The sequence below is a fragment of the Mus caroli genome, chromosome 11 (assembly GCF_900094665.2).
Source record: "Mus caroli chromosome 11, CAROLI_EIJ_v1.1, whole genome shotgun sequence".
NCBI classification, from domain to species: Eukaryota; Metazoa; Chordata; class Mammalia; order Rodentia; family Muridae; genus Mus; species Mus caroli.
In genome coordinates, this window is record NC_034580.1 from 62,924,103 (window position 1) to 62,944,450 (window position 20,348).

Consider the following 20,348-nt stretch of genomic DNA (forward strand, 5'->3'; position numbering starts at 1 on the left):
TTAATAATTGTACTAAACCTTAGCTGTCAGCCCCAAGACGGCTGTGCAATGCCTGGGCCGAGACAGCATCCACCAGACTTTCGCAGATCTGAACGGAAACTCCTGCACCTTTTTGATCTGCTGCCTGCTGCCAGCCAGCCTGCCGGGCTTGTGCACCAGCTCCTTGAGTATGGATCCTTGGGACTTTCCTACCACAGGGCTGCCTTAGAATTCCCAACTGACCCTCAGTTTCAAGAGCTATTCATCCTGACTAGTCAGAACTGCCAGCAGCCAGCCAAACAGCACTGTTCCCTCAGGTAATGACATTAGACATCCAGAGTAATGGATGGATCCTGCTGAAGTTAAGTGGATATCCTCTCGCCTCTTATAAGGCCAGGCTATCCATCCTCTTACTATACCATAGGTTTCACAAGCTTCCTCCCAACTGTGTGCCAACAACTAAAGACCCCGGTCTCCTTCCAGAATGCCCTGTTGTCGTACTGTGTCTCCAGGTTGGTAAAGCAATGAGTTAAGCCATCCACGTTCAGTATTTCTCACTGGCTACTATTCTTTTACTCCTGTTTTTCTTGGGGAGGTTATTATATGTCTTTATTTAGCCTGAGACCATAGGGTGTGTCTACTCTGGGTGGGCGTCCCGACTTAAGGCACTGTCCCTGAGAGATGCAGAGATGGGATGAGTGTGCCTCATCAACGCATGAGCCCTCCCTGGTAGGCCTCTGGCCTTTGCACTGAACCAGCCCCCCAGGTACTGACAAGGTCTACTCAGCTTCCTTGGGACTTCCTCCCATCTTCTTCCAGCTTTCCTCACCACCTTGGGCCAGTGCTTAGCAGAGGCCCTGCTCATGCTGATTTCTTAGCATTGGACAGATGTCAGTGCCTTGTCTCCTCAGCCAGGTGAAAGGCCCTTAAGAGGCACGTGAGCTGTTCCGTCCATTCTCATAACTGATCAACAGTGTGTTTCCTGCCAGCACAGAGCCCAGCTGGGAGGGTGTCGGAACACACTCAGACACAGACAGCTTTGTGGAGAGGAAAAAAAAAAAAAGCTGTATCATGAAAAGTCCTTGAGAACTGAACTCTTGGCTTAAAATGACCAAAGATGAGAGTCAAACTGCCAAACGGCCACAGAGCTCTTAGCCCCAGCTGGCCCTGGGAGCCTGACACTGCAGACAACGCTTGCTCTTTCCTCAGTCTGGCCAGCCAACCAGGAACTGCTTTCTATCCTAAACTACCCACCACCTTGCGTCCAGCAAGGACCCATTTCTGAGATGGTTTGGGACACCAGAGTTCATGTGTGTTCCTACTTGCCCTAGCTCAGAACCTGCTCCTCTGTGGAGGTTGGTTCAACAGTGTCGTCCTTGAACTGCCTGTCTGCTCTACAACAAGGGAAGACTTTTCATACCTTGACAGCAAGGACACCTCAAAATCCACATTGCTCAGGGGCTGGACCAGGCCAGCAGGTGAGTCTTGTCTTCAAAAGCACTGGGTGCAGGAAAGAGTCCAGTCCACAGGCCATGGCAACACATCCTCTCAGGGGGCTGGCTTGTTGTTCAGTGAAGAAATCACAACCATTTGGAAGTTTAAACATAGTCTTTCCAAAACCACTGAGCTCAGCTCCTGGTGGCTGCATGGTGCTGGCACAGACCCAGTCCCTGTGCCTCAGCAATGGGCTGGGGGCAGGGCAGTGGTGGGCTGGGGGCAGGGCAGTGGCAGGGAATTTTTTTTTTTTTTTGCATGATCTCTTAAGTTTTATCAACCTCTGTCATCTCTACTTCATCTTGAATAGAAGAGGAGGAAATTATACAAGTCCAAAAGGGCTTGCAAGCTCTGAATCTAGTGGTGACGGTAGGGCATAGTGGGAGGAACCCCCTTTCTCTTCTACCCCTGCCTGGGAACTCCAGGACCAGGAAGGATCTGCCCCAGCGGTGACTTTGGAATTGCAGTGTGGACTGGCCCATCTGAGAGCCTGTTCAGACAGCAGTCAGAGCCAGCAAGCCTATAGAACTTTCCAAACAGGGCTGCACTTTTCCTGCCTTTTTTGGGTAGTTAGGGCTCTTTGTTTAAAACACACAAGATTCTGTCTTGCTGGGGTGTCCTAGGGCAAGACGCCATATTCCTTAAGTTGCTGTTAGTATCCGCCTTCTACCTCCCCACATGCCACCACCAAGAAAGGCTAGGACACAGAACAGTATACAAGAGTTTATTTAATGATATCTGGATTTAGTTCTATCATGTAGGGCCCACGTTACAAGTTCCGTCTGGGTCCATTACAACTCTAACAACAAAAAAACTTAAAAAAAAAAAAAAAGAAAAAGAAAGAAAATCCACAACTTTCTCCATGTCATTAAATATATTCATATATAATAACCATAATATATTAGTATGCATTGGAAAGGAACACTGGCCCAAACAATATGTCATGGTCACAACTAAACATTTACAATTCTGTGTGAGCAGAATCGGTGACACAGGAGGGAGGCCGGGGGGTGTACCCAGATCAGGGAAAGGGGAAGGAAGTCCGCTGATACAAGAGGTGAGGCTGGCTTAGTTTTTGGCAAGGGCAAGGCCCCACAAAGACAATTTTGATACCCCTGGGGTATGGCATGGCTCTGGTCCACAGGAATGTCTGTCTGTGAACCACGGCCCATTAGTGAGCCTATCTTGCCCACTCTCTAGGTTTCCTGGATGGAGTCCTTCAAGTGTTGAGACCCTAAAGGAACCATTCCCTAGGTCAGTCCCGAAGGGTCTCCTCATTTCAGTCTTGTTCCAGCTCAGGGGCAATTCTAAGACAGCCTGTACCCACTGCCTGTATGTAACCACTGAGGCAGAGTTCTAGAAAGTCCCTAAGGCCCTCGGAGAGGCCACCCCAGCCTCCCTAGGCTTTGCCCTTGGCATCTGACCCTCCCTCCCATCTGAAGGAGCCGGATGGTCCTGCCTCCTGCCCTGCTTTCTGGGACAGAAGCTCTGGCCAGAAACCACAGCTCACAGCTGTACCTAGGAGTGTGTCATCACCTTTACTCCATACCTTTGTGCCACTGTGTGGCAGCAAAGGAGGCATTCCGGTGACAGGGGACCAGACTACCCAAATGGTAAGCAAAGGGACAGCTGGGAAATCTTGACTGGTAAGTGACTAACCTGGTATGGTTTTCTTCAAAGACCTACATATCACAACTCTGTTAATACACTCTCAAACTCAAAAACCTACTTCCATTTTGCACCCCTTCCTAACTGTACAAAGAGGATGTCTCCTTCCCCCTTTCCATCTCCTCCCTAGGGTGGGTAGGAGACAGCTGCCTCCCTAAGGCTGGCTCTCAGGCAGAGGAGAAGTGGGCTGGATTCTCAGGCAGAACAGAGGTGGCGGCTGCGACAAACTCTGCTCCTCAGCAATGACCTTATCCACAACTTGGCTCATTTTGGCTATTTAATGTAGCCCCCATTGACCAGGCCACAGAGGGCAGGGCAGTAGGCCTTGGTAGATTTCTAACAAGACGTCTCTGTTGCTTAGCAGGGGGGTGGGGGAAGTCTAGTTAAGAGACTTCGCTGGATACCAGGTGAGACTGGACTCCAAGGTTCAAGGGTGGAAGCTGGCCAGAGCAGAAGACATGCTGGTACAGAAATGAGACTGCTGCTGTACAGTTGGATGTTATTTGCTACAGATGGTACCCAACAAACCATACTGGCTCTCCTGGATAGTGGACCTTGCCCTCAATCTCAAGCTTGGACCAAGGAAGCCACCTGACCCTTGCCAGGGTAGGTCTGTGTGCTCATGCCAGCCTCCCTCTGAAGCCTTAGTCTTCCTCCCAATAGGGAAGCAGCCAAGCCACCTTTCCAGGCCCTCTCAGATGGCCACGCCTGTCTTCCTGGATCTTGTGGCTTTCCTCTAGGGAGTCCATTCCTCATGCCCCACCACTCCCGATGCCTCCTCAGGAGGTGTTGCTGGGTCTGTCCCAGACCATACTCCAGGCTCATATCCTCAGAGTTCTCTAGAGACAAGCTGCCTGGGTCTCGGTGGTAACCGCTATCCCACCCGACCCTCGCCTGCTGTGGGAGTGTCAAGAGGGCTAACTGCTGATGTGCAGTTGTGGTGAGGTCAGGGTCTGAGTACCGGTGCTGGTGTGACCTTGGACACGTGGACATGTCTTTTTACTGGTGAACACGAGGACAAGAGTGAATCCCTGACTCGCAGGTTTGTGGTGAAAACAGGCCAGGAGCATATGGGTAAAGTGCCTGGCACCAAGAGGGTGCTCAGTAAGTGGCAGTGGTGACGTGGGCAGAAGTGGAGAAGCAGAGGGAGCCGTGTCACTGGGGGGCTGAGCTTCATCCCTCATATGGCCCTTCAGGGCAGCCAAGTGGGCAGGAGAAGTGAAACCAATTTCCTGACTGAGAGGGCCAGGCCTCTCATCCAGTGTGCGGGGCGTGAGGCTAGAGGCCCGAGTACAGGGAGGCAGGGAAAGGCTAAAGGGGCCTGGGAAGCAACCAGAAGGGAAGCTTGGAGCTGCCTTCGTGAGGACATTAAATCTCTAAGAGAAAAGAGAACTAGGCATACAGGAGGGCCTGGGGACCTCCACAAAGAAGGCAGCGAGAAAGGAATAGACCAGACTGCCCAGGCTAGACCAAGACAGCTGGGAGCTAGAGTGGGTTTCTTAACCAAGGAGTCTATGTCCCTTTCCTGGGGAGCCAGCAGTGAGGGCGGCAGCAGGAAGCAGTCACAGAATGCTTGGACCCCAGGAACCTGACCATTCCTGGCCTTGCCCACCAGCTTGGACACCAGGCACCTTGCTGAGCAGCGACCCTTCCCTGACTCAGGCAAGCCCCTTTCCCCAAGCCTGGTTCAAACTGCCTAGACAGCCGCTGGCATTCCAGACCTGACCAGGCCCTCTCCAGCTGTTGACATTGCTGTGAGGCCTTGTGGGAGCTGATGTCATTACACAAATAGTGTCACTGCCCTAAACCCCCGCCAGTACCCCTCCCCCTCCCCTGGAAAATGTCATAAAAAGGGCTGTTTCCAAGTTTCCAGCAAGGAAACTCTCTGGGAGGTTTTGGTTTGCAATGCCTCCTTCCACAGGCAGCTCCAGCAGAGGCAGTGACCACCCGGCTTGACTTCAGGGTCCTTGGGCCCTAGGCCCTCTGATGGGCCAGGAGCCTGGGCCAGCCCCATTGGAGTAGAGCAGGCTCCAGGAGAACTCTCCCCTTCCTACAGATGGTGAACTCCACCCAGGAGACCAGCCCAGCAGGTGGCAGTGGAGACCAAAGCTGGCTGATCCCAGTGTCATCTGGCCCTCTAACATAGGGACCTGTTGTCAGAGTCTGGAGTCCTGTGGGAATTCCTAGACAGCGGGTGATGGAGAAAGGAGGGGGCGTGACTAGTGTCTGGTGGTGGATTGGTTGCCCCTGCCCAGGCTGCAGGCCCAAAAATTCACAGTTCTTACATCCCCCTTCAATAACCATCAAACACAGCGACTGTAGACCACTGTGCCATTCTGTTCCCGCCTCTCAGGACCCCCCAACCCCTCCACGGCGACCCCCACCTAGCCCTAGGGAAGCGCATCTCTGTTCTGGAAGGAGCGCCGTGAGGTAGCTATGTCTTGTCCTCATTTCTCCAGGGCCTGGCCTGTCAATACAGGGTGCTTTCTGCCATGCGCATAAGAGCGCAGCCAGGGGTGTGAGGGTGGGGCTGGGGCGGAGCCGCTGAGGGCCCCGCCCCACTTCGACTTCGCCCCGCCCCCACCCTCCCAGAAAAACCCTGGCGGGCCAAGTCCAAGGCTGCCAGCCTTTGACAGCGCCCTGCCCGCCCTCCTGGAGCCCGCGCCACCTCCGCGCTAGGCCTTCTTGCACTTGCCCTTCTTTTCCCGTTGCTGGAACTTGCGCAGCCGCCGTGCCCACGTGTCCCGCCACTGGATCACCAGGCTGCTCTTGTCTGCCACGATGCCACTCTGGTCAGGTGAGTCCTCGGCATTACCCAACAGCAAGTACTTCTTGAGGGGCTTGATTTTGGGACACTTGCAGGCGATGTCTCGTGAGCGGATCCACAAACTCTGATCACCACGGCGAATACGACTTGTGCCCTGTTTGTACACGGAGATGATGTTCACGGTGAACTTCCACCAATCTCCTGCTTTGTCCGCCTTCAGGATGTGGATCTGGACAGCTGCGAGAAAGCAAACAGGTGGTGTGGGCCATGGCTGGGAAGTACAGCCAGGTGCCCAGGTCCTGGGATAGGATGGGCCCGACCTGAACACTGTCCTACAAGAACCTGGAGTGGGATCTGGAAAGTGACTGCAAAGGGCTCCCCACGGGCAATGGGTGATCTACAGCAAAGCTCATCCCAGAACCTGAGCTAATACCTGGGCCAAGGCCCCTATCCCAAGAAGTGTTGCTCCTGCCTTTGTTGAAGGTGCCCCCCACCCAACACTGCCTCTTGGAACAGTTTGAGGCTCCAGGGAAGGGGGATAGATGGATTAAGCATGCCCCTAGCTCTCTAGATAGTCTACTTGCCCCTGAGGGCAGGTGGCTTTGATGACAGCAGGGCTGACTCCTCTGGAAATGAGGAGCACCTCACATGCCTAGACTTCCAAAGGCTCCAGCCACTTCACCCCAAGCCTTAGGATGGCACCCGCCCCCCAAAATCATCCTGACTTCGATGAAATTGAAACAGCCCATCAGGGAATCTTAGTGCGCAGAATCCAGAGAGTCTGCCACCCACATGGCCAGAGTGCTTTTCCAGGGTCAGCCAGGGTCCTCAAACACACCCTGTCAGGCTGCTAGCTCCCTTGGAGCCTCTCAGGTTCAGCACTGTCCCTCTCTCCCCAACCCCCTCCCCCAGTCTTCTTCTACAGGGGTTCTCAAGCCAGACTGTGCCGGAGGTCCCTGGACAGCTGCTGCAAATGGTGCTGTTGCTCGCTCCACCCACCCTTGAGCTTCTGACTCACCAGAACTGGGTAAAGCCCAGAGTCCCCATTTCACATGCTCTCCCCAGGAGTGCTGCTGCTACGGGGAAGACACTGGAGAGGAGCGACAGATATGTGAAAAGATGTCCCTACTGAAGGCACTTTAAAGTAGAAGGGCATGTTTATGAGGGAGAGGCTAGGAGGTGGCTCAGTCAGGGAAGCATTTGCCAGACCATGAGTTTAGAACTCATGGGCAAAGCAGCACTCGTAACTACAATCCAAGCACTGGGTCATGAAGACAGGCAGATCCTTGGTGCTTGGCATGTTCTGGGTTCAATGACAGACAGTCTCCAAACAAGGTGGAGAACAACAGGAAGATACCCAAACTCAACTTCTGACCTACATACATGCACACACAAACACTCCATGTGTGTACACACACAACAAGAAAAGATGGAGGGAACACCAGGCTCCCTTCGAGAATTCCCTTGGTGCTGGGCTTTTGAGAGGCTGTGCGTGGTAAGTAGTGTATTTGCATTGGCTTCCAGAAAACTGCTGGCTGTAGAAGCTCCTGGTTGGCCCATCTTAGGCCACCAGAGCCTCTCAGAGCCTACTTGGGAATTGCTGGGGAGAGAGGAACACAAAGCCAATCACCCTCTAAAGTCTAGGAGATTCCTAGAGAAGGCCTCAGCTGTGCTCAGCCCCATTCAAGGGAGGCAGACATTGTTCCTATCCCCATCGCCAGCGCTCCTTTCCTGCACGGACCCCATATGTCACACAGTGTATGCCTCCTCCCACGGGGCAGGGAAGCACTACCCCTGGACTATGCTGAGGACCACCTGACCAACTGACTGTCCTGAGCCCCCCCCTGACTTAGAAACCCCAGGGAAGCCCAGCTCATCACTTCCCTGATTCTTCCACAGTCAGAAAGCCTGCCTGGGTCCCTGCTGCTCCAGGTGACTCCCCATTAAGGTCTCTGGTGTGTAGGGGAGAGTTCCCTGCTCCCTTCCTGCGCCCACATTGGCTGGCCAAGGTTGGGAACAGACAGCTGGTGCAGAGGAGCACCGGCCGCTCCAACCTGCCCTCCTGGGTGAGGGAAGTGGCAGATTTTCCCATATTTTCATTTCAGCTGTTCTGGGCATCCTGAACTTTGCACTTCAGTCTGAGGGCTCCAAAGAATGGCTGCCATGGCAACCGTTTCCATGTTTTTGTCACCAAGGGATTCAACACTCAGTGTGAACTCTGAGGGGGTGGGGAAACCCTCCAGCCTAGAGAAGTGACTCTGCTGACAGAGGTCACCGTGGCAACTGAGTGCCTCCTCAGCTAAGTGGTCGGGAGAGCTCCCACCAGAGCGAGCCCTGGTTTCCTTTCCCGGGAACGAGCTGAATGCAGAATGAGCCTCTCCCAGGACACAGCAGTTTCCCTGTGTGGCAGCCCTTAGCCAGCCAGTGTTGCCTGACCAGGAATGGGCTGGATGTGTGGAGGCCCCTCTGGCAGGGCCCTTGATGATGTAGTCTAATCCCAGACTCAGAGCATTGATGCCCCAAGCTCCTTACATCCCTGCACCTCAGAGAGAGGTGCAATCTAGAGACGGGGCCTTTCCAGAAACAATGATGAGGTCATTAGGGTGGGCCTCATGCCAGGATAACTAGAGGGGTCTTGGGCCTCAGCCTGATGGACAGGCTTGAGAGGGTCTCAGCTTTACAGAAAAGGACTCAGGAGAAGAGCTGGCTAGACAAGGTCTAGCCTTGGGCTGGACCCCAAGGTTCCCCAGGAGACTTTCCTTCTCGTGCTCCTGCAACAGCTCTGAAGATAAGCATCACTGGCTCACCCCTGGCCTCTCCATGAATTCTGGAAAGGCAGGCTCCACTCCCTAGAAACTACCACAGGCCTTAAGAGAACCTGCTTCACCAGAGCCCTGCAGGTCCCCACGGGGCACTGCTATGTTCAAGAATTAAGAAGTTAGTTCCTTCTGTCTGTCTCCAGAAGATCTAACTAATTCTGTGGTAGGGACCTTTCTAACTGCAGGCTGAGATGGTCCAGGCCCAGGGGCAGGGGAGGGTGGCAGCAGGATTCATGTGATTATGCTGAAAAAAATTCCACATTTCCGCTGCCCTTGGCAACGCCTCCGCACATTACAAAGCCCACCAAGTATGAGCTGCACACACAGTGCATGGGCCAAGTCCCTGCAGTGCGCATACCGCTGAAAAGATTCAAAATACACATCGCAACCGTGACCTCAAACAGACCTGCTCTGTGCGCTTAGGGAGAGCACGCTCTGGCAGCCGCGTGGCACACACCAGGACTGCTGTCACCTCTGACCGGCTGCTGGCTGCTGCTTCTGATCAGGAATGACCAAGGTCTCCAGACCACACCTAGATACCACTTGGTGATATGTGATCCCACTTGGTCAGGTGACTGAGCAACAGCTCTGCCAGCTTGGGGCCACACAGAACTCTTAACATCCTGCTCTGGGCCTCAAATTGGTGTCCCACCCAGAGGGCAGTATTTAGGAGTTAGGAGCCCTTAAAAAGTGAACTCAGCAGTATGTGGGCTCCACCCTCATGTGCAGAGCAGTGGCCCTCTTAGAGGCTTAACTGAGCCCTTGTCCCTCCCATCATGTGGTGCCACAGCAACAAGGTGGCATTTTGGAAGCAGAGAAGGGGTGGTAGCTTGGTCTTAGACTTTTTAGCCACCCAGACTGCAGTCCATAGATTTCTAAACAGTCAGATGCACTTTGCTATAACAGTACAAATGGCTGCACAATAAAACTTACCCCACCCACCCACCAGAGTGCTAACCCCCATCTTACCCCCCATCTTTAGGCTAATGTCCTGATGTTATCCTCTAGTGTGGAGTTCAGGTGAGGTGAGGTCTCCTCCATTCAGAAAGGAGGGGGATGAGATGATTCACAGCAAGGTGATCATGGGCACCGGGACTATACCAGGAGTCCTTCAATTTCAGGTAGCTGCTGGAATGGAAGCCCTCAGCTCCGAGAGTGGGCCAGTGTTGGAGCAGAGACAGGAGGGCCCATGAGACAGACACTTGGCTGATGCTTCAGGACCTTCTATATAGAAGGAACTCCACACTACAGGCCTGGCCTACCCTCCCTCCCTCGTCTCCTGCTCAGTGGCAACAGCTGAAGTGAGCCAGTGTGTTCATTCCCAGCTTCTGTGCCTTCAAAGTGCCTGGTGCAGACAAAGTCAGAGCTGGGAAGAACCCTTCCAGGCTGTCTGCAACCCCAGCTGGGCTCCTTGGGGAGGAACCAGCTATGGGATGGAGAACATAACAACCTTAGAGGAAAATCTAACGGGCGTGGGTGGGAGGAGAGGAGCCCAGAACTCAGCACCTTGTACCTGGGTAGGATGTGGTCAGCTCCTCTCAGCAATTTCCCAGTTCACCATGCTAAGCATGTTTCTCAGCCACCAGGGCGGGGTAAGCCACAAAGCCCACCATCCCCTACCTGAATTCTAGCCTGCATCTCCAGCGAGCTTGGGTGCCCTGCCCACTCAGTCCAGTGACAGAGCCCAGCTGTGAGTCTGGTGGGGTTCGGGGCGGGGAGGTGGGGAGAGGACTCAGAGGGCCAGGTCCACAGGAGTCAGATTTGTTGAGGGCCACCTGTGCTGCTCCTGGTGTAGGGACTAAGTGGAAGGCTGAGGGTGGAGGAGTGCCTGAGGCAGCTCAAGGGCAGCCGGGATGTCTTGGAGCTATGTCTCTCTTTGTGTCACAGAGTACAGAATTCAATCTGCTACCTACACATATCCCAAACCACAGCTCCAGGTTTGTCCTACTGTGGAAGAGAGGGAATGACCATCCTTCCCAGTGGTCTCAACCTCTCCCTTAAGTCCAGTGCCAGGGAAATTTCCAGGCCATTAGAGGCAACCTGCAGCATGGGGAGCCCCTGGCCATTATCCTGTGCTTGGAGCCTCCATAGGGAAAATTGCTGCTTTCTACCTAGAGCCAGTTCACTCAAAACCCACCTCCCTACAGCCCCACTCCAGCTCTGGACTAGTGGCCATTAGGGTCTACAGGGAGCTCTAGGTCTTCTAAGAACAGGGCATTGGCAGGCGGGAGTAGATAGCCCTGCATGAAGGTTTAAAGGACCTGCCTCTGAGATCTAAGGTCCCACTGAGGCTGGGTTCTAGGAACTCTGCCTGACCTAGGAGGACAAGGCAGCTGGTGCTGGCTAACTGTCTTGCTGAGAGCCCACAGCTAAGAGGAAGGCCCATCAGGGCAGAAGCCACCTGCTGGGTTAGCCAGGGGAGAGCAGAGACTAGGCAGGCCACAACTGTTCCCCTTGGCCACTCCCCTCTCTCCAGCACTTCTGTGGGGGAAGCTTCTTGCCTTTCTAGAGCTTCCCAGGATTTATAGCTTGCTCAAAGTGGGCCCTAGGGGCCACCCACAACCGCCCCTCCATAGGGCTGCCCCTCGCTTCCCTTCCCCTCCCTACCCAGCTATACGTTCCTGTTGGGCCGGTCCTGCTAAGGAAGGGTTGTCGCCCATTTGCCTTAGAGACAACAGCCAGAAACGATGGGGGAGGACACCAATCTCACAGAAACCATTAAAATCAAAAGCCCCGTAAATCTCCAGGTGGAAAGAGTGTGTCAAGAGCCTCGGCGGCTTTCATGAAATGCAGCCTTGACTACCCACTTCCTGGCCAGCCCAGGTCAGGTCCTGCTCCCAGGGCTTCTCTATGGAAAGTGTGGCGCCTGTGCAGAGCACAGACCTGGGGTGGGCACACATGCTTAGACCTATAGACAGCAGCCCCGCCTACTGCTAGTCAGTAAAGTAGGGACTCGCAGTGACAGACCCAGCAGCCATCCACACCGCCTTGAGATCCTGGCTGCTGCCTCCCGCTGCTCCAACCTTGAGAGGGAAGAGACTTATCTCCTGGAGCTAAGGGACATCAGAGAACCATCTTGGAAGAAGGTGTTAGTCCTGGCCCTGAGCAACAGGCAGCCTACCTGGCTCAGCCCAGTGGGTCAACGACTTCTGCGTTACCATGATAGGATATATGAGCAATCAACAGAGGAGATGCTTTATCCGGGCCACAGACTCAGAGGTTGTGGGACATGTTCCCAGTGGGCACCACTGCTTAAGGCCCAGTGATCAAGCCAAACATGGCGGCAAGAATAAGCTGAACAGAGCTGCTTAGCTCCTAACAGCCAGGAAGCAGAAAGCAAGCAGGGGACTGGGGACAAGGTGTAGTTTGCATGGGCCCAGTCCCACGACCCACACACTTCAACCAGGTCTCGCCTACTAAGTTCCCAACTTTTGGGAGGTACTTCCTATGCCAGCCACGATACCCACTTCACTCAGATTCACAAGTGTAAGTCTGTGGTGGCCTCATCTGGAGGACTGGCCTCTGTTGTACAGTGACCCTACCGGCTTACCTCTCGGGATAAATTGGGCTGCTAAAAGGACATCCCACCTCAGAACACCTTGCATGATCTCATGAGATGCTCCAACCATCCATACCTGCCTCTCATTCTGGCTAGACCCTCCCACCTCCAACCTACACATCTACATCCAAAATAGGCATTGGAAAGAGCAAAGCCTGCTGGGTATTGATTCAGAACCTTCCTACGGGAAAGTAGATGATGAGTGAGCCCCAGGCCGGAGGTCTTGGCAGAGATGGAGTTCTGGCCTCTGAAGGAGAAAAGATGACAAACAGCCTCCTCTGTGTGACGTAGGACCAGGTCCCATTATCCCCCAGGCCCCTCCAGGATTCAAAGAAATCCTAGTACTGAGGGGATATGGGCCAACTCAGGACAGCACATTTATACCATTCTACAGAAGACAGCAGGGCACACAGAAGTCCCTCAAGCAAATATTGCTGACCTCCATTTCCCCCTTGAGATTCCAGCTCCAGGAAGCTAGCATAGGAACAAAGAGTAGCTCTTCCCTCCCAGATGCCCTGGCTGGAATGGCACTACCAAGCTTCCCTAAGATCTGGAGTTCTGTCCCATACTGGACCAGAACCAACATGCTCCATCCACAACAGGCTCTGAAAACCCACAAGTTCCTTAAAGTCCAACCAGCCTCCAAACTTGCTTCCCCCAGGAGACAGAAATAAAACACCTGAGCCCTATTGCAGGAGCCACAGCACAGAGCCAGCAGTGCAATAAAAACTGACTCCTGCAGAGGGTTGGCACTGCCATGACTGGCAGCTGGTCTCCCTGGATTAAGTAGTGTACGTGTGATAGCTTGGGAGGTATGGTTACCTCAGGCCATGTCTCTCAAAACCCCGAAGGCTGTTTGGTGCATCCTCCAAGACTGCAGGTAGGAAGAAACTGGGGTGTCTATGGAGACTGCTGGATAGGAAGCCCAGGATCAAAGACTGGTGTGCTAGTGTCCTTTGCCATGGAGACTAGAGTCCCTGGTGATGTCTACCACAACTCTGCCCTGGCTCACTAGACACTGGCTAGACCATCCACTCTGAGCTTCTGTAAATGGAGAAAGACATCCTTTACTGGACAAATCTCTGTGGTTTCTCTGAGCTACCTTGAGCCATCTCTGCTTCCAAAAAACCACGCAGGAAACTACAAGGAGCAAGAAAGAATATGGCAAACAAGCACACAGGCAGATGAGAACCTGGCTGCCCAGATCCAGGACAGCCGCCTCCCCTTTCTGGACTGGCTGGAGCAATAGTGGCAGGGCCAGGCTCAAGGCTGGAGAGGGATGCTTGCACCAGCCCCCACCTGGCTTCCTAGGGAGGGCCACTTTCTTGTGGGCACAGAATCTTTGCTGTCCAGCTGTCACTAGGGCTTCCTGGCCTTTCCTGCCCAACCTGGTGGTCACCCACATTCCGCGACCTCAGGCTGACTCATGTAGATCCAGCTCCACATCTGGCATCCACATGTGGTTGGCACTCTTCAGGAAGTGGGGGGGTCACATCTGGCTAGAGAAACAGGAGGATCCTCAGGGGGCTAGTGACCCTAGGGAGGGCCAGCAAGCTCTGATGCACTGTGCTGCATGCTGCTGTCTTGTCTGTGCCCCATTCTCTCAACCAGAGGATGTCCAGGTGACAGTGGCTCTTCCCAGAAATTACTGCCAGAAGCCTCCAGCTCACATCAGGACCTTACCTTGAAAAGGCAGCAGCCCTACATCACTCTAGTACCTGTGTCCATACCCAGGGTCACTGGAGTAGATATAGTAAGCTTATTTCTATGACATGGCTGCTAAGATATCTGGCTCTCTGAAGAGACTGAGGCTGTTGACAGTCACCAGGGTCACTGAGGAGGAGGGGAGGGAATGCTCTCAAGGTGGCAAAATTCCAGGCCCACAGCTATGAGACCCCACTCCTTTATTCCCAGAATGAGACCAGAGCTAGGCCTGGGCCCTGTGTGCCGCTCAAAGCAGAACTTCCACCATGACAGCAGTGCTACCACGGCCAACTGTCTGCTCGGTTCCAGCACCCGTAATCCATCCCCTTTCACATCTGCCTTTTTCCCTGCCCACCACCACAAGCCCTCCTCCATCTCTGCCACCGTTGTTGCCATAGCTCACTATGCCATCCCATCTGCCTGCCAGTTCAGGGGCTCTACAATGGGGGAAACCATGTCTCCTTCCTTACCCATCAAGATGTTAGTGTGGCTATTCTTCCATGTCTGATCTGGAGCTGAGAGCCAGTGTTCTGAACTAGGGTATGGATGTGTGAGCCCTCTAAGGGCTGCTGTGTCCAGGCTGCCAAATGCTAAATCACTGACATGGGGAAGGAGGGGGCTTAGGCCTGGGACCCCACAGCACTGATACCCAGCTTGCTGTTTTGCCTTGTCAGGTCTTGGTGAGTCACAGGAATAAGAACACTCCCTCCCTCCCTCCTTCTCTCCCTCCCTCCCACACAGCTGAGCCTGAAGCAGAGTGACTAGGTCTTCACAAGGGTCGTCGGGGAATCCAGCCCTGGCTCAGCTATCCGCACCCAGCATTTCCACTGACTCCACAGGTTCCTAGGCACAAAGGCACGCTGAGCTATATCAGAGCTCTTGAGACATCAGGGCCACCTGGGCCACAGCACACTAGCACATATGCCACACAGGACCAAGATGTCCACAGCACTTCCCCTCAAGCTGAATCCTCCAAAACCACTGGCAGGGGCCGTCAGGTGGAAGACTTGAGGCTCATGTGAAAGCATCTTCCGTTTTCCGTCCAGTAGTGCCAAGATGTCTTTCTACAGGGGGGTGACTAATAAACATTTCTGGGAATGAAACACTTTTCCAAGAATTGGTGAGAGAGATGATCTCACCTTTCACAACAAGGGCTGATGTGCATCCCAGGGAGAAGGAAGAGGACACTTGGCTCCCTGGGCAGCTGCTCCGGGCACAGGCACCACCCTCAGTAGTAGGCTCATGATATTTTCTGCATGTAAATGTGAGCGGCCCAGGAGGCTGTTTCCGACCCCACCCACCCCCTCACCCAGCACCCCTGCCCTCCTTGTTCTCAGACCTCACCAGCCATGGAGACTTTCCCCACTACTAGGGATCCCTGCTTTGGGGGCACAGTCTATCAGTTCCTGGGCAACCCCACTCAGGCTTCTTCTGGGCTCTCATTGTGTATGTCTCTTCCAAATGTGTACTCCCTGAGGGCCAATCCCCTGTGCCAGATCTGTGAGTGTAGCACCCAGGACGGCCTAGGGCTTTAGTGAATGTGTATAAGGGAAAATCTCCAAGGTGAGAAGGGATAAAAGTTCCAGGACTTCCTAGGTCCCTGTGGCAAGACGTACGTATGTGTGTGTGTATGTGTGTGTGTGTGTGTGTGTGTGTGTGTGTTGTACAGGGATGGTGTCTATGAGCTGCAGCTCAATGCAGTGAGGGTGACACTGTACAAAGTTAAAGATGTGAGTGAGAGACAGAGGAGCCTTTCCCCCACCCAGGAAATAGATGGCCACAGTCGACGACATCCCCTGTGATGGTGCTGGGCCAGAGCACTTGACGGCAGGGGCAGAAGTCTACGGAACTATGTATGGGACACGGAGTAAAGGAGTCTCTGGGGAGGCGGCTTCAGACTGAGCCACCTATGTCTGTGATGACAGGGAAGCAGTCATGGTGTGAGGGGGAGCACGTGCATGCACACATGCACATGCGCACTCGCGCTCACACACACACACACACACACACACACTGGCCCACAAAAGAAGGGTTCCTTCAGAGTGAGGCGAGGTGCTCTGAGAACTCTTGCAAAGACTAAAACCTGTCTTCATGGCAGGGGTTCCATGCTAGGCGTGGCAGTGACTTCTGGAGCATTTGTAAGGTAAGCAGGATCCCCTAGAGGGCAACAGAGAACTGAGGTGGCTCAGCAGAGGGACAGACAGGTGCCGATGAGCTGACCTCTGTGGGTTTCTAGCAGCCTCATTAGACATGGTGCCTAGCACTTGGATATTATATCTCCTCCATCTGAAACGTGAGGATGGACACCCAGACTAGTGAAGCTTCCACATGGGAAAGGATTGAATCGTCTTCCCCACCAGGTTAGAGGTGGGGGTGGGGGTCCTCTCTAGATGGGGGCCAGCAGCCAGGCAAGGTCCTGGACTGAGGTTCTCCCTGACCTCTGTTCTTTCTTGCCTTGTCTTAAATCCACCTATCCAAGCTTGGTCTGGGCTCAGGGCTGGCACATCTTGGGCTGGCCAGCCAGCCTCTTCCCATAGGCCTCCTGGCCTTGTAGGTTTCTGCCTACTGGCTACCACTCAGGGTCAGTGGAGCCTGAAAGAGAGTTCACTAGCTGCCTCAGGTCAAGCTTATCTTGGTGGGGCTGGAGGAGAAAGGGGCTCTTCTCTCAGCAGGGGTGGCAAAACCTAGGTTCTAGTTAGCAGCTTCCGGAATATCCAAGAGCCCTGGATGTGAGCGAAATGTGTTTCCTAATTGGCCCCCTGCCGGGAGTGTCAGTCAGCAAACAAGCAGGGATTAGGCAGCCTCCAAACTAGCTCCCTTCCTTGGCTTGGCCTGGCCTCACCTCCTCTGAATCTAGGCATATTCTCTCCTGTCCTCCTTCAACCCATCTTCCCTGGGTCTTCTGAGTATGGGAAAGCCACCTAGCCACACTTCACCTAGGCTGTGTCTGTCCAACCAAGGATACATAGAAGAGTCTCCACACCCCAGCAAAGCCCAAGGAGAAGCCTTTCCTCAGCCTCGGAGCAAAGCTTATATTGCTGGCTAAACCCCTGCAGTACTCACGGATCTGTAGCTGCCTTTTCACCTTCTCAAACCAGGCTCCAAGGCCCGACATATCCCACGGTGCCTGGCTCTTCTGAGCCCTCTGTGGAACTCACGTGACCACCCCCCCCCCTTTGCAGCATGGTAGACTGAAGTGCATTGAGGAGATTCCCATAACTTCAAATGACCTTACTAAAGCCAGAAATCCCTGCAGTGCTTAGAACATGGTATGTCTCTACCAGAGCCTGTATGGAGGTCCCCAGCAGAACGGGACTGAGTGGTGGTGGGGCCCTCTGGAGGTGTGCTGGGTCGGGAGGAGTTCACACTCACGAGTGTCCTCATGAAGGGTAGTAAGGATCTTAAGAGCATGCTATTGCAAGGTACCTGGCTCCCTGTGTCTCCTCTTCCTCTCTGTGTCACATTGTACCGTGGGTGGACACAGCACGAGGTCCTCACTAGAAGCTGAGTGGATATAAACACTCCTGGACTTCAGAAAATGTGAGTCAGAAATAAAGCCCAGATATTTTGCTAGGAAAACAGAAAATGGACTGATTCGGAACCTCCCAGGGCTGCTGGAGAAGGAGAAAAAAAAAACAACAACAACAACAACAAAAAAAAAAAACCAGAGCCAGGCAGTGACAGTCGGGGGGGGGGGGGGGGGGGGCACTGTATATTCAGGTCTTGTAAGACCTGAGAAGATATGCCAGAAAGGAGAGGCCAGCATGGAGCCCAGAGACCATAACCAACCCTTCACCACCCAAGAAGGATGCCCCCTCCTGCTGATTATAGGAACACCCACTGGATCCAGGGTCAATAAAGGAAAGGTCAACCTGGTGTAGACGAGAGCACTACCACGGGTCAGGGTAACCCTGGAATAATATGGGAGAGAACAAAACCAGACTGAGTCCAAAAGAATCAGGTGGAAGGACCATGGGATCCATTTCAGTGATGTCACAACTTCTCCCCTTGCATCCAAAGAACAGATTGATACTGTGGACCAGTACTTTTCAGAGATAACTCAGTCCCAGCCCACCCCCACCCACCCCTCCTCAAGCAGGCCTGCCCACTCCCATTCCTGCCCATGCTGAGGATGGGGTAGGAAAGGTGATAGTGGGCACAGTCCTCACTGCACCCTGCCCTTTGCTTTGTCAGGAGCATTGATCAGGCTTCAAGGCCAAATCCTGGGAAAGTACAGGAACCCCACTTTCTCAATCAACAGAGGCTTGGAGAGTTGTTTTGGTTTTTTGGGTTTTGGGTTTTTTGTTTGTTTTTGTTTGTTTGTTTGTTTGTTTTTGTTTGTGCCTGCCCTCATTAGTCTCTGGCAGAAGTGGGGGTGAAACCTTAGAGGTCATGTCCTCCTTGTACCCACTACCCCAGCTTGAAGGAGGCAAGTCCTTCCTTTATTTCTCAAGGACAGTAAACTTGTTGTGGAAACCCAGGTTTGTTCCTCAGTGGGAGCTGGAATATCTGTACTGCTCTGGGATATCATTCCTTAAGGGGCCTTTTCTTTGGGAAGTTGACCATGGAACCCTAGTAGAAGGTGGGGCTTGAACCTGGATGTCCATGGCCTGGCAACTTGTGAATCGATACCTAAAACCTGCATGTTGCTGTTGCTTGGTTCTGGGGAAGGCCACGTGGCCTGTGACACGTGGGGCTGTCCGGATGCTTGGGGTCTTCTCTGGCTTCAGTGTGAGGGATACACCTGTGTGTGAATGCTCATAAAAAAATGAGGTTTCCGAGGTTCTCAAATTTTGAACCTGATGATTCATTTCTTTATGCTGAGAAGCCCTGGCCACCAGCCTGACTAAGGGGCAAACTTCAAGTCTGGCTCAAGCAGCTGATTCAGTGTGGCCTCTTGTGTGACATGTGTTCCCCTTGAAAGGCCCCAGGAACTGCTTAGGATCCGAGCATCCTCAAGGTTAGAAGGATGCACAGTCTTACAGTGCAGACTCTTCATCTATAAACACCTGGCAGCTCCCACCCACTGTGATGCTGGAGAACCTCACCAAGCAAGAGACTTGAGACAATGCCAGAGTATGAACGAGGACACACAAGACCAGAGGGCAAACGAGTGGTCTGCAGCCTCATAGCCCTTTGGGCAGAGCTAACAGAGCCCAGGATAGGAATCCCAGCCTCGATGGCCCCCTCTGATCTAGATGTTCCTGTGCAGGGTTCAGTTGGGAGAATCTCGGACACAGAAGGGACTGATATTCTCAGGCAAGAGATTTCACGGGTCCCAGGGACTCGGTGACACAAGTCACTTGCAAGCCACCCCGGAGGAGCCCCTCTGCCCCCGCTTACCATAGTCCTTCCTGCAGTATTTCTTCATGTTCATCTTCAGCTTGCCTTTGGAGGCCTTGCAATAGGAGTCACAGTCTGCAGGGGAAGACACAGATAGAAACTCATTAGGCCACTAAAGAATGGGCTGGTAGCCGAGTGGGCCACCTCCTTAGATACCCAGTGGTATCCATGGGCCAGACCAAGCGGGTGGCCATTCAGGGCAGGCTGGCTTTCTAAAGAGGCCAGTGGGACAAAAGCCACCCCTCTTCCCTCAGCCTGGTGGAATATTTCAGCCTCCATGAGAGCCTCTGGGACCACTGTATCGAGCCACCCAGGGTTTCTGAGCACCACACCAATCCCTCCTGCCTTAAGATTCAACTGGAGCCTGATTAAAGCAGATAGAGGCCTCATTGTCACCCGGCTGTCGGGGTCTGTCTCAGGAGCTGGCTTTCATGGCATGAAGCCTCTGGCTGAGGTTAGGCCCCAACAAAAGAGGTCACAGGGGAAATTAGCAGCCCATGAAACATTTGAAAACCTCTTTGGTGTCCACTCCAGTGAAGTGTGCAAATAAAATGCCCACGAAAAGAGGTTAGCCCTAATGGGCCCCACTGCTGAGAGTACTGCTGGTCACTGGCTGCTGGCCATACCTGCCGGCCACAGCTTTGGGGGTTCTGGACTCTGAGAGAGCCTGGCATTCAGTAGATACAAAGTTTATATTTCCTGAAGTGGCCTTGCCGACTCCCCCAAATTCAGCAGTTAAGACTTCAGCCTAACCTTGCCCTCTACCTGCCAGCGATTTCTGCCTAAACAAGGTGATGGCATTTCTTCCTGAGGTCCGTATGATCGCCGGATGGGAAACCACCAGCCACCCGCCCTGCCTGCATCACTATACATGATGGATCTCCAGCAGGTCTGAGCAGGTAACAGTGTTATTTCCATTGGGCAGGTTAAGAAAATTAAGGTGCAAAGTTAGGTAAACTATTACCTACCACGGTCAACATGGGAGAAAGGAATGGTGTCTGAATATAAAACAGGA

The 20,348-nt window shown here is 53.4% G+C and overlaps 1 protein-coding gene across 2 annotated transcripts in view; it reads right to left on the reverse strand.

Annotated features, from left to right (window-relative positions):
* Positions 1–2,176: 2,176 nt before the first annotated feature.
* The window catches only part of Ntn1 (netrin 1), a 191,299-nt gene continuing 173,127 nt past the window's right edge, over positions 2,177–20,348 (reverse strand). Inside the window, exons 6-7 of one of the 2 annotated variants that reach the window (XM_029483604.1) lie at positions 19,334–19,408; positions 2,177–6,145 (exon numbers count right to left, since the gene is read on the reverse strand). In XM_029483604.1, coding sequence (XP_029339464.1) covers positions 5,817–6,145; positions 19,334–19,408 — 404 coding nt within the window. In that variant the 3' untranslated portion in view covers positions 2,177–5,816. The remainder of the gene's footprint in view (positions 6,146–19,333; positions 19,409–20,348) is intronic. The other variant, XM_029483605.1, reaches the window with a different exon arrangement.